Source organism: Delphinapterus leucas, chromosome 11 (genome assembly GCF_059928025.1).
Source record: "Delphinapterus leucas isolate spDelLeu-1000000601 "Yukka" chromosome 11, BTC_Dleu_Yukka2, whole genome shotgun sequence".
NCBI lineage: Eukaryota > Metazoa > Chordata > Mammalia > Artiodactyla > Monodontidae > Delphinapterus > Delphinapterus leucas.
Window position 1 is genome coordinate 38,377,688 of NC_143139.1, and position 18,454 is coordinate 38,396,141.

The 18,454-nt window shown below is 40.3% G+C and overlaps 1 protein-coding gene across 5 annotated transcripts in view; it reads left to right on the forward strand.

Annotated features, from left to right (window-relative positions):
- PFKM (phosphofructokinase, muscle) overlaps positions 1-18,454 on the forward strand; it is a 45,584-nt gene that overhangs the window by 1,504 nt on the left and 25,626 nt on the right. Inside the window, exons 1-2 of one of the 5 annotated variants that reach the window (XM_030763102.2) lie at positions 7,326-7,470; positions 7,994-8,032. Coding sequence is in view for 1 of the 5 variants with exons in the window: in XM_022572277.3 (XP_022427985.1) it covers positions 397-519 (123 nt within the window). In the remaining 4 variants the exon portion in view is untranslated. Of the gene's footprint in view, positions 1-396; positions 520-7,325; positions 7,471-7,993; positions 8,033-15,466; positions 15,918-18,454 lie in introns of those variants that run through there. The other 4 variants (XM_022572277.3, XM_089920624.1, XM_089920625.1 and 1 more) reach the window with 4 other exon arrangements.

An 18,454-nucleotide genomic window follows, 5' to 3' on the forward strand; every position in this document is an offset into this window, starting at 1 on the left:
GATTTATAGCACATGAGCTGGTAGTTGATTTCTCTGTCCTTTGTGAATTATTTCAACCTTTCCAGGTTCATCTGTGGGAGTCCTTGTTGCCATTGGAATTGACACTCCAAAACCTATAAGATAAATAGAGTCCCAAAGAAAAATGGCTTTCTCTTCCACCCCAGTCTTAAAGTTTCTAGTTATGTGTTCTGCTTTTACCTCATTTATGTCAAAATAGTAGAACCTTTTGGAGGTAAGATGTTGATAAGAGTCATCACTTCTCTAATTTGTCACTGGATTTATGTGAAAAGTGCCCTGGAAAGCTAACTGAGAGCCTTAGGGAAAGTGAAAGAGAATAAAGAGCACTCCCCTCCCTGAATCCCACCTTGAGGGTGACCTAGAAATGTTGCTTCTCAGCTGAGGAAGCTTCAACTTGCAGCATGCTCATACAAAAGCCACCATCCAAGACAGACGCCTTGAAGAGTCTAGATACTATGGATGATCCAGACACCGTGGAAGGCATACCTATTTTTAAAAATGGTGAGGCACGTGGTTAAACAAGGGGGAGGAATGTGGAAAGGAGTATTGGAAAGTGAAAAATTTATGAGTAGCATTATAAATTAGGATAGACTTACTGAATTCAAAATATGAGTTAAGACGCAGGGGAGAAAGTTGGGGTGTGTGTGTGTGTGTGTGTGTGTGTGTGTGTGTGTGAGAGAGAGAGAGAGAGAGAGAGAGAGAGAAATCTGTAAAATTACAGAAAGAGGGACAGTTCCCTCTATGAAGAATAGCTTGATTTAGTCAATAGTAAGTCATTTGGCTCCCTCATAACTGTAAGCTGCTAATCTGGTTTAACCTATTATGAGGAACCTTGATATATAAAAATGTGAAACTTAAAAAAATAAATTAAGGAGTCATTATATCACAAAGTGATTCCAAATATCATAAAAAATATGCACCTTCAGAATCCACTTAATAACAAATTTCTCTTTAAGTAGTGTCCAACTCTTAGGCAATTTATATGAAACTTCAGAAACACATTTCTGTGTTTCTTCTCAACTTAAATATATCTGTATTGGAGTCAGTTCACTGCAAACATTTATTGAGTTCCCACTACGTACCCAATAATATGCTAGAAATGATAAGAGAGGTTGTAACATAACCTTGTCATTGTCCCAGTAGTTTACAATTTGGAAATGCCTTAGAGTTTCTTTAGTCCAACTCCTTATATTTCCAGAAGGAATTCAGGTCTAAAAAGGTTTTTCTCAAGAAGTTAACGAATTCATTGGAGTAATTACTCCCAGCACCTATGAAGTATATAGCAATATTTATTCAATAATATTTGAGCACTTACTATTTGAAGTCATTGTACTAGACTCAGTAGATGAGAAAATGAACTAGATGCTTTCCCTCTCCCCCAGGAGCTGACGATCAAGAAGGGAGATAATAAGTTAAGAGCTTGATAACTTTGGTTCAAAAATGTTGAATTTGAAAAGAGGATACCTTGAAGATGTAGGAAAGGGAGGGGCCAGCTGACTGCTTAGGTAGAGTTTCACTGAGCTCCAGCATGTTAGCAGGGCACCATGGTCCAGGATCCAGTCCTAAGCTTTGAAATGGCATACACTCTAACTTAATTCAGTCCCCTTAGTGTACCCAGGGTTAACCAGACTCACAAGAAAATGGTTTGTATACAAGAATTCCAGTTTATTAAGCTGTTGGAAGAATACATATCTATATATGGCAACTGTGTGTGGTCTGTGTCCCTTTAATCAGACATTGCTTTGCCCATGCATAAAAAGCTGCTAGGTAAAGAAATAAGCCCAGCTGGTGGACTTGTCCTACAGTTTCCCGAATTTGTATAGATTATTTCTTATTTGCCCTCTTCTTCCCTGCTTTTCCCATTCTCATTTTGCTCTATACTTAATACTCACCTCAGACCCCCTTTGCTCTGATGACCCATTTGGAACTGCTTCTGTGGTCTGAACTCAGCATTATCCCATGGACAAAATTTTGATGTTCAACTTCTGCCTTTAAGCACTGAGGCCTCAGGTAAGAGCTACATTTAACCCTTCCAACTCTCCCATTAGAGACTGAGAATCAAATATCTTCCCAATTTGCCCCACTGGGGCCTCCATTCCTCCTTTTCCGCCTTTCTCCCTGCCTACTTCCCCTCCTTCATTCCCTCCTCTTCCCTTCCTTTTCTTCCTTCCTCTCTACCTCCCTCCTTCTCTCCCTCCTTTTTGTTCCTTCCAAGAAAAGTTGTTTAGCACATATTATGTCAGGTACTGTGCTTGGCACTGGGAAAAAAGTAAGGAAAATCAGTACATTGCCTGCCCTCATGAGGTTTATGGTCTTGTGGGAGGAAGACAGTAATCACATGATCACACATGTGGCTAGATAATTAGAATGATGCAAGTACAATGAAGGAAAAAAATACCATGTAATCAGAGTGTAAAACAGAGCACCTAACCTGGCCTGAGAAGTCAGAAAGACCCTTTCTTGGGAAGACCTGAGAGATGAGTATGCATTAGCCAGGCAAAGGGGGAAGAGAAGCTTTCTGGGAAAAGGGACAGTAGGCTCTGAGATGAGAAGGAGTTTGGCTCATTGGAGGAGTAGAGAGGCCAGTACAACTTGAGTGAGGTGAGGAGTAGCTGGGGAGCCAACTATAAAGATAGTAGAAGAGCCAAATCATGCTATGCCTTCTGGGTCTTACCACTTCTAAGCTGTAAGAACCTGTATTCTTGCTAAAGGAAAATCAGTGGGAGCTCTGCCTCTATCAAGATTGCCTTCATCTCAGCCTAGTCACCATTCAACATTGAGCTCCCGATCCCAACCTCTCAGGACCAGCTCCAAGGAACTTGTGTTTTCATGAAGCTAAAATTTTCAGGGCTTTTATAATGTCAACTAAATTGGAAAGATCATTGAGTGGGAAAATAGCCTTAAAGATGCTTTTCTTCCAGTCAAGTATGCAAGGATACCAGTAGACCTGTGGAACCCTTTTTTTCATCTTCCATTGGTTAATAGAAATGATCTTATTTATCCTCTTGGACCACCCTACTCTGAGCCCCCTGTTAAACTGCCTCTCAGTTAACCCAGGGAAATGTGTATAAGAGCCTGAAGATATATTCCTTGGACTTGCTAAACAGCTAGGCCTTTCACATTATGCTCGATGAGGTAAAGCAGAAGATCTGAAGTAGAAGACTCACTCCCAATATTGTCTTATATAATGATTATTTGTCTTCTCTTCTCTGATATCCCCCTAAACTTTCTTCTTTAAGAAAAGAAAAAGTGTATCTGGTCCAAGCTTGAGTCTTCACACCTCGGCTAAAGACTTTGTTTACCTCTGCCTTTATCAAGACTTGAATGTGGTGCTTCAGCCTGCGGTAGGGGTCATCTTGTTACCTGTAACCTCTTTCTTGAGCTAGCTTTCTCAAGAAGTTGATCCTCATTGGCAGAAATGACTCCATAGGAACCCCCCAGGCCTTTGAGACATGCAGATTTATTCTTCAAGTGACTGGTGTTCCTGGACCGCCACAACTTAGAACAATGGTTCTTAAACTTCATTGTGCATCTGAATCACTTGGAGGGCTTGTTAAACCACATTGCTCTGCCTCAGCCCCAGAGTTTCTGATTCAGTAGGTTCCAGGTAGGGCCCAAGAATTTTCATTTCTGACAAGGATCCAGGTGATGCTGAATCTGCTGGACTGGAATCAAGAAGCTTTGTCTTAAGCCAGTGCACTGTGTCAGAAACTTTAATATTTGTTGCTAGTAGAGGCTGCAGGGTCTCCAGGGGTCATCCTATGCCAACTAGAGCTAAAGATGACTCTCCAGCGCAGACAGTGGTTTCATGCTTGTGCCCAGGGTCTGTCCTCAGGGAGCTTACATTCTAGTGGAGGCAAACACACAATAGCATATTAGTCAGGTAAGGACTAGATGAGATCCAGGGGTTGTGTAGAAGTGAGAGGACCAGATAGATATTTGTTTCAACCCAGAGAGAGACCCATACCTAAGTGCTACATATGTTTCACAATATGATCCCACCAAGTCATAGTAACCCATTTACAATTCTGATTCTGGCCCAAAGGAAATCTTGGTGATCCTCGGGTATGATACTCCTAACTTCTTCCTGCCTCAGAACCTTTGCATTTGCTATTCTCCCCATCTGAAAGCTCCCCCTCCAGCTGGTAGCATGGTTTTCTCTACTGTTTGTTCAGACTTCTTCCTAGAATGTCATTTCAGCAAAGTTTTTCCAGAACACCCTACTTCAGATAGCACACTTGTTGCTCTGCTTCTTTGCCCTGCTTTATTTTTCTTCAAAGCATTTATCACTAATTGACTAACTTGTCCATTATCTGCTTTCCTCACTATTATTTAAGCTCCATAAGGATAGACAGGTTTTTTTTTTCCCAATCCTGGATCCCCTTGTGTCTAGAACAGTGCCTAACATGTAATAGGTGCTCAATATTTGTTGACTGAACACAAGAAACCTATAGTATGCTATTTCCTCTTCTCCTGGGTTAGACTTACACCTGGATGACTGACATACCTACTTCTCATTCCTAAATGATGGTCCTGGTACACCATCACTAGCATTATCAACATAATCTTTACCTTCTCATACCATCCTAGTGGTAGTGAATGGACTCATGAGTATAGCATACAACATCCTCTTTATTGCCCCTCATCTATACCAGCCTTTAGTAATCATTGTGAAAGAGATCTTCTGTCTTCATGAACTACTCAACTTCCTGGCAGTAATGTCTAATTTTATCCTAGTATAGAGGGTCCTCTCCAAAGCTCTCTATATGTTTATTTAACTACCATTACTTAACAGGGTTAATGGGCAGAGCATATGAACCAAGTACTTTAGGATACCTCAGCTGGTTTACTCAAGTGCTCTTCCTATCTAGCTGTTGCAGAATTCTCTTTAAACATCTTCTTGTACTTCTCTCCCCCAGAATGCCTTATTTCATGATAATTATAATTTTTGCCCCTATTATTAGCCTGGACTTCATGCCAATATCCCAAATAGCTGTGTAATACCTAGAAAGCTCTGGGGAGTCTAAGAGGACCTTCTAAATATCTTCCTGTACTATGAGGATCTATGTAAACAATATGTCTTTCATTGCTTGGTACCAGCGTATGACGTATAAGGTGAGCTGTCGTATAAGGTGGCTCTCCTTTGTGCACATTAGCTTTACCCAATGTGCTGAAAACAAGAAGACCACCAACAGATAGTACAAGGTAGAAGAAATAGTAGACTTTAACCACATGGCCTTCTGGGTCCAACTGACTTTCTTCTTATGGGTTCAAGTCTTTTTTCCCCTCACTCTCTGCCAGGTCCCCTAAAGCCTGAATTCTAGCTACCAACCTCAACAACTGAAGAAAGCTGATTATATTTTGGACAAAGTTCTAGATTTCCAGCAGAACCCTAGCTAATTCCTATCATTGAGTCATTAGAATGGGCATAAGCCCCCCTTGAGAAGCCTATTTGAGGACCCCAGGTTTTTTTCCAGTGCAAACCCAGGACATTTTAGCTTTCTCCTCTGGAAGAGGGGCCCAGGGTGTCTGTCCTTTTTCAGCCCCATTAAACCATACCAGTAATGAAAATAATCTTGTAATAGGGCAAATTCAGCTACTGGCTTAGTCTGGTCACCTCAAGATTTTTTTGGGGTACCATCTCTTGTTTGCCTAACTTGCTGCTTTGTTTTTGTGACTCCTGGTCCTTAACTCTGCTAAGCTGTGTGCTTTACTCCTGACAATTTCCTTAGGCACCCTAACTTGTATGACAATGTTTAGACCCCTTTCTCAACCTCTTCTTCCTTAGTCACCATACTATGTTTACCTGTAGGCGTCACATACCAGCACCATGCCCTGAGGGATGCTTCTCAGACTCCCCTATTAGAGGCCCGAGGATTGGATATATACCATAGTTTTTAGAACTTCCCAGATCTCAAACATTCCCTTCTGTAATCATTCCACCATCAAATTATACATACAAATTTTGATTCATAAGTCAACCATAGCTCACTAAAATGCCCCTTCCAAGTTGTTAAGATTCCTGGGAAACTATATTTGTAATTTAAGTTTTTTGATAAACAGAAAATTATGAAAAAGTGAAATGTATGGTCTTGGAGTTTAAGATTAAAATTAAGGAAAATCCATATAAGGAGCTGTCATGGTTTTATCATATCATCCATCTCTCTAATACTGGAATATGTATATCCATTGGTGTTCTTCTCTGAAACAGTAAATTATGAAAAAGTGAAATGTATGGTCTTGGAGTTTAAGATTAAAATTAAGGAAAATCCATATAAGGAGCTGTCATGGTTTTATCATATCATCCATCTCTCTAATACTGGAATATGTATATCCATTGGTGTTCTTCTCTCAAACAGTACTAAATAAACACTGCCAAATTCTTACTATCCAGGTCCCATTTTTTTTCTTACTCCATTTTCCCTCAACTAATATATTTATGGCATAAGAATTTGATATATTATAATTGTTAATTGGGTTATTGACTTCTTCAATTATATCCCAGGTCCAATGAAATAATAAGCTTCCTATGAACCTTTGATAGCCCCTCTAGATAAGCTTCTTGAGAGCTTATTATACCTCAGTACCTGACACAGTGGCTGGCACATAATGAGTCCTCAGTAAATATTTGTTGAATGTATGAATAAATTAATAATGAATAGGGGTTTCTCAAAATTCTTATCAAGAAGACATTTACAGCCATTTCTTAATATGATGTATTTCTTCCATTAGCTACTCTCTATTTTGGGTTGGTTTTTTACTAATTTAGCTCTCAGAGAGTAACATCTTCAAATTTGGGTATTACACCAGGATGACCATAGGCAAGGCCTAAGTACTTTCTGTGATTCCAACCTCCAACTGACCTGAAAGTTCCCTAGGTGCCTTTTAAGATGATATTCCTTTGAATTGTGCTCATATAGTTTTCTAGGAGCTCCTAGGGATGATTGATCCCTGGACAGAAAAAGGGATCTAAAGGATCAAGTATCTTGGGATAAGGCTATGAGTCAGTGAGTGACATTTCCTTGTCTTTACCTAATTAAGGTAGACTCATTAATGTAGTAATTCATTAAGAACACTTTCAATGAAGATATAGGAGTCTGTAGTGGGTAGAAAGGGGAAGGGGTGGGTTGATTTTTAAATTTCAGCCTTTAGATTAATTTTTGGAGTTAAAAACCCCAGAATGTATGGGGAGCTTTTCCAGCCTCTCCTTTTTCAAATTTTAAATACATATTTATTGAGATGTAATTCACATATCATAAAATTCACCCATTTAATATGTATAATTTGGGCTTCTGTCTTCCAGTTTCCCCATGTAAGGCGCTTGGAAGTCATACTCCGTGCTAACAGCAAGTAATAGTAAAAAGACTGGAAAACCAACAACTCTTCTTGAATCTGTAAGAGAGGGGAAGACAAAGGGCAAACTGTTGACCCCAAAATTGGAGAGACAAACAGGTGAATACAGTTTATCACAGCTTAACTGGAGCAGAGACCCATGAGTGGAAATCTCGGGAACCAGTGAAGGGGTAGGAAAGCCTGAACTGTAATTGATAAATTGCTGGAGGCTCAGTGCACACAATTCTAGGAGTAAAAAACTATAGGGGGATCCAATCAAAGGAGGACCTCATAATATTGTGAGATTTACTTCCAGGAGTTTGACCAGATTCCCACAGTAAATATCAGAGAAAAATCTCCTTGGGCTTCCAGCAGGGAGAGGAGAAGAGGAACCATTTTGAACTAAGCCAGAGTGCTACCAAGTCCAAGCTTGTACTGCCTTACTCATGACAAGCCAGTAAATTGAGAGATGAGTTGTTGGGGCAAGGAATAGCAGCTTTATTTGGAAAGCCAGCAGACTGAGAAGATGGTAGATTAGTGTCCCCAAAAACCATCTTCCCTGAGTTAGAATTCAGGCTTCTTTTATACTAAAAGGGGGGTAAAATCCTGGTTCCTACATGTGTTCATTTCTTCCTCCCTGCAGCCATTCACAGGTGGACCTGGTCAGAAGGTTTCCTGTAAGGTAAACAAAGTATATTAGCTTAACGTTCATTATATGGGAGGCAGGGTTCTCAGAGATGGACCATTATGTATAATTTAAGCTTATAGGCAACATCCCATTAGTGACTGACTTGTAGCAAAAGGAATAGACTACAAAGGTTAAAGTAAAAGAAATAGATCCAATATGGTGTCAGATTTGTTCCTGCCTGTTACAAGAGTACTTTATTCTTCTTAACAAGGCCTGCCTTCAGGAGAAATTAGTTAACCAGAGCCTAACTTACTGGGGTAAGTTATCAGAGTCTAACTGACCTGAGGAAGGGAAATACCCAACTCCAGCCCACTCTAGCTGTCCTATCCCACCTAAGGGGGGTGGGGAGGAAAAAAATGCAAGAAACACTTGTGAAATTCATAGTCCAGAGGCATAGGCACTGTAAAAGACTGAAATCTAACCGTAGGACTGTAGAATGCTTTCCCTCCCTCCATATTTAAGACCACATCATTAAGGCCTATTTACAGCACTTTCTTTTTTTATTTTTTTTACATCTTTATTGGAGTATAATTGCTTTACAATGGTGTGTTAGTTTCTGCTTTATAACAAAGTGAATCAGTTATACATATACATATGTTCCCATATCTCTTCCCTCTCGTGTCTCCCTCCCTCCCACCCTCCCTATCCCACCCCTCCAGGCGGTCAGAAAGCACCAAGCTGATATCCCTGTGCCATGCGGCTGCTTCCCACTAGCTATCTACCTTACGTTTGTTAGTGTGTACATGTCCATGACTCTCTCGCGCCCTGTCACAGCTCACCCTTCCCCCTCCCCATATCCTCAAGTCCATTTTCTGTTATCTAGTATGTCATGTCTGGCTGCCAAGAAAAAGTTATAAGGCATATAAAAAGGCAAAAAAACACAATTTGAAGAGACAGAGCAAACATCAGAACCAAACGTGGCAGTGATGTTGGAATTATCAGACCAGAAATTTTGAACACCTATGATTAATGTGCTAAGGGTTCTAATGGATAAAATAGCATGTAAGGACAGACAAGCAATGTAAGCAGAGAGATGGAAATCTTCAGAAATAGTATTATTTGAAACTTGAATTAGTTGCAAATGTATATTGCAAACTCTAGGGCAACCACTAAAAGAAGTAATAAGGTATTACTGATATGCTAAGAAAGGAGAGAAAATAGTCACATAAAATACTGAGGTAAAACCACAAAAGGCAGAAAAAGAGTGGAAGACAAAAATAGGAACAAAGAACAGGACAACAAATAGAAAATGGTAATGAATATGGTAGATATTAATCCAATACTCATTTTGAATGTCAGTGGTCTAAATGTACCAATTAAAAGACAGATTGTCAGAGTTGATCTGAAAACATGACCCAACTATGTGTTATCTACAAAAAAAACCACTTTAAATATAAAGATATCTATAGATAAAAAGTAAATGGATGGAGAAAAATATCCCATGCTAACACTAATCAAAGAAAGCAGGATGATTTTAATTTTAGACAGAGCAGACTTCAAAGAAGAGTTACCAGGGTTGAAAAGGGCTCAATTCTCCAAGAAGATATAATAATTCTTAATGTCTCTGTGCCTAACACACAGCATCAAACTACATGAGGCAAAAACTGATAGAACTAAAAGGAGAAATAGATGAATTGACTATCAGAAATGGAGACTTCAGCATCTTTCAGGAGTGGACAGACGTAGCATACAGAAAATAAGTACAGACATAGTTAAACTCAATGCCATCAATGAACTGAATATTACTGACATCAACAATTCATCGAAAGATTGGTTCAAGATGGCGGAATAGAGGACATGCACTCACACCCTCTTACGAGACACCAGAATCACAACTAACTGCTGAACAGTCGATAGGAAGACACTGGGACTCACCAAAAAAGATACCCCACATCCAAAGACAAAGGAGAAGCCACAATGAGATGGTAGGAGGAGCACAGTCACAATAAAATCAAATCCCATAACCGCTGGGTGAATGACTCACAGACTGGACAACAATTATACCACAGAAGTCCACCACTGGAGTAAATGTTCTGAGCACCACATCAGGCTTCCCAACCTGGGGGTCTGGCAACGGGAAGAGGAATTCCCAGAGAATCAGACTTTGAAGTCTAGAGGTATTTGATTGCAGGACTTCAACAGGACTGGGGGAAACAGAGACTCCATTCTTGGAGGGCACACACAAAGTAGTGTGTGCACCAGGACCCAGGGGGAAGGAGCAGTGACCCCCACAGGAGACTGAACTAGACCTACCTGGTAGGGTTGGGGGGGTCTCCTGCAGAGATGGGGGGTGGCTGTGGCTCACCGTGGGGACAGGGACACTGGCAGCAGAATTTCTTGGAAATATTCCTTGGCATGAGCCCTCCTGGATAGCCCCACCAAAAAAGCCTGTAGCCTCCAGTGCTGGGTTGCCTCAGGCCAAACAACCAACAGGGAGGGAACTCAGCCCCACCCATTAGCAGACAAGCAGATTAAAGTTTTACTGAGCTTTGCCCACCAGAGCAACACACCACCAGTCCCTCCCATCAGGAAGCTTGCACAAGCCTCTGAGACAGCCTCATCCACCAGAGGGCAGACAGCAGAAGCAAGAAGAACTACAGTCCTGCAGCCTATGGAACAAAAACCACATTCACCGAAAGACAGATAAAATGAAAAGGCAGAGGACTATGTACCAGATGAAGGAACAAGATAAAACCCCAGAAAAACAACTAAATGTAGTGGAGATAGGCAACCTTCCAGAAAAAGAATTCAGAATAATGACAGGGAAGATGATCCAGGACCTCGGAAAAAGAATGGAGGCAAAGATCTAGAAGATGCAATAAATGTTTAACAAGGACCTAGAAGAATTAAAGAACGAACACCTAGAAGAATTAAAGAACAAACAAACAGAGATGAACAATACAATAACTGAAATGAAAAATACACTAGAAGGAATCAATAGCAGAATAACTGAGGCAGAAGAACGGATAAGTGACCTGGAAGGCAGAATGGTGGAATTCACTGCTGCGGAACAGAATAAAGAAAAAAAAAATGAAAACAGCCAAAGAGACCTCTGGGACATTAAACACACCAACGTTCGCATTATAGGGGTCCCAGAAGGAGAAGAGAGAGAGAAAGGACCCGAGAAAATATTTGAAGAGATTATAGTCGAAAACTTCCCTAACATGGGAAAGGAAATAGCCACCCAAGTCCAGGAAGCGCAGAGAGTCCCAGGCAGGATAAACCCAAGGAGAAACACTCCGAGACACATAGTAATCAAATTGACAAAAATTGAAGACAAAAATTATTAAAAGCAACAAGGGAAAAATAATATACAAGGGAACTCCCATAAGGTTAACAGCTGATTTCTCAGCAGAAACTCTACAAGCCAGAAGGCAGTGGCACAATATATTTAAAGTGATGAAAGGGAAGAACCTACAACCAAGATTACTCTACCTGGCAAGGGTCTCATTCAGATTCGACGGAGAAATCAAAAACGTTACAGGCAACCAAAAGCTAACAGAATTCAGCACCACCAAACATCTCTACGACAAATGCTAAAGGAACTTCTCTAAGTGGTAAACACAAGAGAAGAAACGGACCTACAAGAACAAACCCAAAACAATTAAGAAAATGGTAATAGGAACATACATATCGATAATTACCTTAAATGTGAATGGATTAAATGCTCCAACCAAAAGACACAGGCTTACTGAATGGATACAAAAACAAGACCTATATATATGCTGTCTACAAGAGACCCACTGAAGACCTAGGGACCCATACAGACTGAAAGTGAGGGGATAGAAAATGCAAATGGAAATCAAAAGAAATCTGGAGTAACAATACTTATATCAGATAAAATAGACTTTAAAATAAAGAATGTTACAAGAGACAAGGAAGGCCACTACATAATGATCAAGGGATCAATCCAAGAAGGAGATATAACAATTATAAATATATATGCACCAACATAGGAGCACATCAATACATAAGGCAAATGCTAACAGCTTTAAAAGAGGAAATTGACAGTAACACAATAATAGTGGGAGAATTTAACCAATGGACAGATCATCCAGACAGAAAATTAATAAGGAAACACAAGCTTTAAATGACAAAATAGACCAGATAGATTTGATTGATATTTATAGGACATTCCATCCGAAAACAGCAGATTACAGTTTCTTCTCAAGTGTACACGGAACATTCTCCAGGATAGATCACATCTTGGGTCACAAATCAAGCCTTGGTAAATTTAAGAAAATTGGAATCGTATCAAGCATCTTTTCCGACCACAATGCTATGAGGTTAGAAATCAATTACCAGGAAAAAAGCGTAAAAAACAATTCATCCAACAACAGCCAAATATAAATTTTTCTCAGGGTCACATGATTCACCCATACATATTCATTCATACATACATGATAACATATTTACCAAGCTAGACCACATTCTGGGCTATAAAAAACATCTTAACTAATTTAAAAGGACAGAAATTATACGATGGCTGGTTTCAGACCACAGTGGAATTAAACTAGAAATCAATAACAGAAAGATAACTGGAAAATCCCCCAATACTTGGAGATTAAACAACATACTTCTAAATAACGCATGAGTCAAAGAAAAAATCTCAAGGGAACTTAAATATATTTTGAACTAAATGAAAAACACAACTTATTAAAATTTGTTGGATACAGAGAAAGCAGTGCTTAGAGGGAAATTTATAGCCTTGAATGTATATATCAGAAAAGAAGATGATCTAAATCTCTTATAGTTCCCTAAGTTTCCATCTTGGGAAACTATAGGTGAAGAGTAAATTAAATCCAGAGTAAGCAGGAAAAAAAAAAACAACAAAAGAATTAGAGCAGAAGTCAATAAAATTGAAAACAAGAAATCAACAGAGAAAATTAATGAAACCAAAAGCTGGTTCTTTGAAAAGATCAATAATGTTAATAAATCCCTAGCTAGGGTAACTAAGAAGAAAAGAAAGAGGACACAGATTACTAATACCCAAAATGAAAGCGGGGACATCACTACAGATCCCATGGAAATTAAAAGTATAATACAGGAATACGATGAACAACCCTATGCCTACAAGTTTGATAACCTAGATGGGAAGGACCGATCCCTTGAAAGACACAATCCGCCAAAATTCACACAAGGAGAAACAGATGATTTGAATATGCCTATATGTATTAAAGAAATCGAATTAATAATAATCTTCAAAAAAAGAAAGTGCCTTTTATGTACTTATTGGTTATTTGTATATTTTCTTTAGATAAATGTCTTTTCAAACCCTTGCCCATTTTTTTAATATCACAATTTTATTTGATATTTCATTGAACAGAATATATATTTGAAATTAATAGACTTTATTTGTTAGAGAAGTTTTAGGCTTACAGAAAATTGAGCAGATTGCACAGAGAGTTTCCATATATCCTCTCTGTTTTCTCCTCAGTTTCCCCTATTATTAACATCTTGCAGTGGTGCGGTATATTTGTTACAATTGTTGAACCAGTATTGATACATTATAATTGATTAAAGTCCATAGTTTACACTAGGGTTTACTCTTTGTGTTGTACAGTTCTATAACTTTTGACAGATACATAATGTCATGTATCCTCCATTAGAGTATCACACAGAATAGTTTCACTGCCCTAAGAATCCCTTGTGTTCTGCCTATCTATTGCTCCATCTCTACTCCGAGCCCTTGGCAACCATTGATCTTTTCACTGTCTTTATAGTTTCACTTTTTCCAGAATGTCATATAGTTGGAATCATACATACGTAGCCTTTTCAGACTGGCTTATTTCACTAAGCAATTTGTATTTAAGCTTCCTCCATGTCTTTTCTTGGCTTGACGGGTCATTTTTTTTTTTAATTGCAATATTCCACTGTATGGATGTACCACAGTTTGATTATCCATTCACCTTTTGAGGGGCATTTTGGTCGCTTCCAGTTTCTGGCACTTATGAATAAAGCTGCTGTAAACACTCATGTGCAGGGTTTTGTATGGATATAGTTTTCAACTCATTTGTGTAAATATTTAGGAGTGTGATTGCTGGATCATATGGTAATACTATATTTAGCTTTGTAAGAAACTGCAAAACTATCTTTTAAAGTGACTGTACCATTTTGCATTTGCACCAACAAAGAATGAGAGTTCTTTGTTGCTCCACATTCTTGTCAGTATTTGGTATTGTCAGTTTTTTTTTTTTCATTCTAATAGATTGTAGTGGTGTCTCTGTTTTAATTTGTGGTTCCTAATGATATATGATGTTGAGCATCATTTTATATGCTTATTTGCCATCTTCTGTCTTCTTTGGTGAGGTATCTCTTCAGATCTTTCGTCCATTTTTAAATTCGGTTATCTTTTTATTGTTGGGTTGCCAGAGTTACATATTCTCGATACCTGGTCCTTTATCAGATATATGATTTGCAAATATTTTCTCCCATTCCATGGGTTGTCTTTTCACTTTCTTTTTTTTTTTTATAAATTTATTTATTTATTTGTTTTTATTTTTGGCTGTGTTGGATTTTCTTTGCTGCGCGTGGGCTTTCTCTAGTTGCAGCGAGCGGGGGCTACTCTTCGTTGCGGTGTGCGGCCTTCTCATTGCAGTAGCTTCTCTTGTTGCGGAGCACGGGCTCTAGGCGCACAGGCTTCAGTAGTTGTGGCGCACGGGCTTAGTTGCTCCGCGGTTTGTGGGATCTTCCCGGACCAGGGCTCAAACCCGTGTTCCCTGCATTGGCAGGCAGATACTTAACCACTGCGCCACCAGGGAAGCCCCGTCTTTTCACTTTCTTGATGGTATCATTTGCAGTACAAAAGTTAATTTTGTGTAGTCACATGGTTTTATCTCCTAGTCACTTGCATTCTTATTGTTTGTAGAATGTGCAGGTGCAGAGACGAAAGAAAGCGAGAGGAAGGGCAGTAGAAACAGCAAGGAGGTGAGAGATGACTGTGGAGAGGCATTGAAACAAGGCATGGGTGGAGCAGTGGAAAGAGTAAAGAGGATCTGAGTAAAGGCTGCACCTCTTGCTGTGGTAGTATTGGACCTATGTTCCCAGAATGGATTCTGTTTGCTTTGTAGCCCAACAGATATGCTTGGTTCACATATCAACATATCAACATATCAACATATATCAACATATCAACACATATCAACAGAATCCTGCACCCGCTTCTAGTGCAGTCTTGAGAATGAGGCTATCAAGGCAGGGGTCTTGCCTCTTAGTACTCTCATTCCTAGGTAGCTTCTCCGTATTTTCTCTGAGAAAGGTACGTAAATGTAAAAGGAGTTTTTGAGGTCCTTCCATAGAAAATACCAGTGATCAATGTTCCTCAAGGGCAGGGATTCTGTTTCACTTGTCTTTTCATCTCTCAGAACCTAATACAAAACCTGGCACACAGACTTCCAATAAATGTTTGTTCAAAGGGTGATAGAGGTGGGAGACAATGGATAGGGCCAGAGAGGGAGGCTTATTATTGGCTGTGGAGGATGTTTGAATGCAAGGAGTCTCAGGCAGCCCCCGCTCGGAAAAGAAGTGTCTCTGATGACAACAAGGGAAGCAACTAAATAAATTCTGATTCCCACTGTACACAGGAGCTGATGGCTCCCGAGATAGATGCGGGGACTCCAGAACCCTCTGCGGAGTGAAGAGACTAAACCGGTGTCACATTTGAGCTGTGTTCTTAGCGGGAGGGGGAAGGGGAGGAGAAAATCGACCAGGAGGAGGCGGAGCCTCCGGGCCAGCATCAGCTTAGTGGAGGCTGGAAAGGCTCTCCTCTTTCCCCTCCCCTGTTGCCTCCACCTGGCTCCTCCCCGTGTTCGCCAAGCTCCCCTCCCCCCTTCCCCAAGGACAATCTGCAAGGAAGACCGGGCGGAGGAGAGCTAAGACTGTAAGGCAAGAGGGGCCCTTGGGTAAAGAGCGAGGGGGAAAGCTGAGAGCGAGGTGGGAATGAACGTGCTGGGAGGAGGCGGTGGGGAGAACAGAAAGGAGCAGAAGGGAAAAAAAGAGGTGGCATAGCATCAGAAGAAGGAGCTGAGGCGGGGGATGGGTGAAGAATCCTAGCCCCTTCGCTCGGCTTGCACGCACTGCCCCTTTGCCTGGAAATCACGGATGGGTGGGTGGTATTCGGACCTCGTGGCCCTCGGCTGCCCGACTCCTACCCTGGCACTCATCCAGTTCAAATCAGTGCACCTAGAATGCTGCCACTCCAGTATTTCTCCCTCCCGCGTGCTTATCTCCGCGCCTGTGATTTTATATATAGGTTTTAACATATCTGTTTCTACGTGTGTCACTGTTGATCTGTTTATTCATGAATCTGCTTGCATATCTGTGACTGGTGCTTCTATAACATAGAGATGCAGAAGAAGAATTTGAGCTGTATTTTGCCGGTCCGCACTCCTAACCTTCCCCGTTTATGATGAATTCTCTCCCTCACTGAAGCCTCTGTGGGTGGAAGATCCCTGTATGGGTTTCTGCCAGTGATGAGCTCCCAGAGTGGCTGAGAAGAAAAAAACTCAGGGAAAAAGGGATCAGCATAGTACTCACATGTTTTGTTCTTTTCTTTCCAAAATTTTGCCTTCCTATTTGCAACCACTTAGTCTTTCTTTTTTTTGAGAACTGCAGAAATTTGCACAGGAACACTCTGGTTAAATAGGAGAGTGTTTCTATCTATGTGTGTTTGTATTCCTCTCACTGTTTGTCACTATCTTCTTTCTTAGGTCCCATTTGTATCTGTATGTGTTAGAAGTAGAGGGAATATAGAGGTACATCTGTATCCAAGCATATTTTAAAATTTTTCTATATTTGTGTGCATTTCCTGTTGTTTGTCAGTTCACTGATGCTTTCCATAAGAGTTTATTGAACTCCTGTTCTTATGTGCATAGACTTCTTTAGGCTTTGGTAGGCCGTGGGAGAGTTTAAAAAATGAACATGATCCACCCCCCGAGGAGTTTTCAGTCTAGTTGGGGAAATGACTTTAGCAATCATTAGTCCAGGTGTCTGCAAACTTTTTCTGTTAAAGGCCAGATAGTAAATGTTTTAGGCTTTGCAGGCTATCGGGTCTCTGTCACAATAATCTCTTCTGCACAAAAGCAGCCATAGATAATATGCGAAAGAATGTGAGTGGTATGAGCACTGAAATCTGGATTTCATATAATTTTCACATGTCATGGAATTGTTTTTTCCACCACTTAAAATGTAAAGACTTTTCTTAGTTTTCTGCCATACAAAAACATTAGAAGGGCTTGATTTGGCCTGTGGGCTGTAGTTTGCTGACTCCTTATCTAGTCCAACCTTTTCAGTAAGTAAGAAGCAATTAAACTATCGCATAAAGTAGTAATTAAGTGCTAAGTGAATGATCTGGTTTCAGACAATGTGTGATTAGAGGAGGTCCAGAAAGAAGCCCTCCTTGACCTGTGGTAATCAGTGAGGGCTTAATAGGTTTAACAGGGATGTGAGTAGGACGGGCCTTAAATAATGGAGTAGGATATTGATCTGTGGAAAGAACCAAGGTGGCCTTCCGGACAAGTGATGCAGTGTGCACAGGCACAAAAGTGGGGAGGAACAAAGAAATGTTCAGGTGATAACGGAGCAGAGAATTCATGGGAGCAAAGGTTGAAACTCTAGGCAAGAGTTAGATCATGGAAGTTTGAATGCCAACCCAAAAAGTTTGGGTTTATCTGTCAGCACTGATTATATGTAGCATGTCTGTGAATCTGTGTTTGTTAACAGCACTATGTGTGTTTCTGTATGTTTTTCTTCATGAGTGTCTCATTGCATGTATTTTATTGGCATGTGTGTGGATCTGTATGTGGATGTGACCTATGTCTTTATCAGCAGCTACCCTGATTGCCCTGGGTTCACAGCAGAAACATGAGCTGTATTTAAAGGTCATCAGCTCCTGTTCGTGTGAATGAATCCTCCCTCCACCGAGGCCTCAGGGGCCTATGACCTTCCCATGGAGGTTTATTTTGTGTCTCAAATAGAGTGGAGAAGGGAAGCACAAGCAGAGGGAGACCAGCTATTGTAGTAAGCAATTCAGGTGGAAAGGGGCAATGAGGACAGAAAGGAAGAGAAGGATAAGGGAAGATAATAAGAAGGAAGAATAATAGGGTTTGGTAACCATTTTGATTCTGAGAGTAAAGAGGAGATAAATTTAAAAAATAACAGATTTTAGCCCGGATAACTGGGAGAGTGATGATTCCATTGGCACTTTTATGGATACAAAAGTAGGTCTTTTGTTTTCCTTTGAGAGAGAGAAGCCCTAAAGACAAAAATATGAAGGTGTTCACATGTCACGTGTACATATCTGTGTATATGTGGCAGTGATTTTGTGTTACTCTTCCCATTTGATAGTATTTAGTGTGAGGAACAAGGCCTGAAGATAAAGGATCAAGAGATGCTTAGGAGGCAGAGACCCTGAGAGGG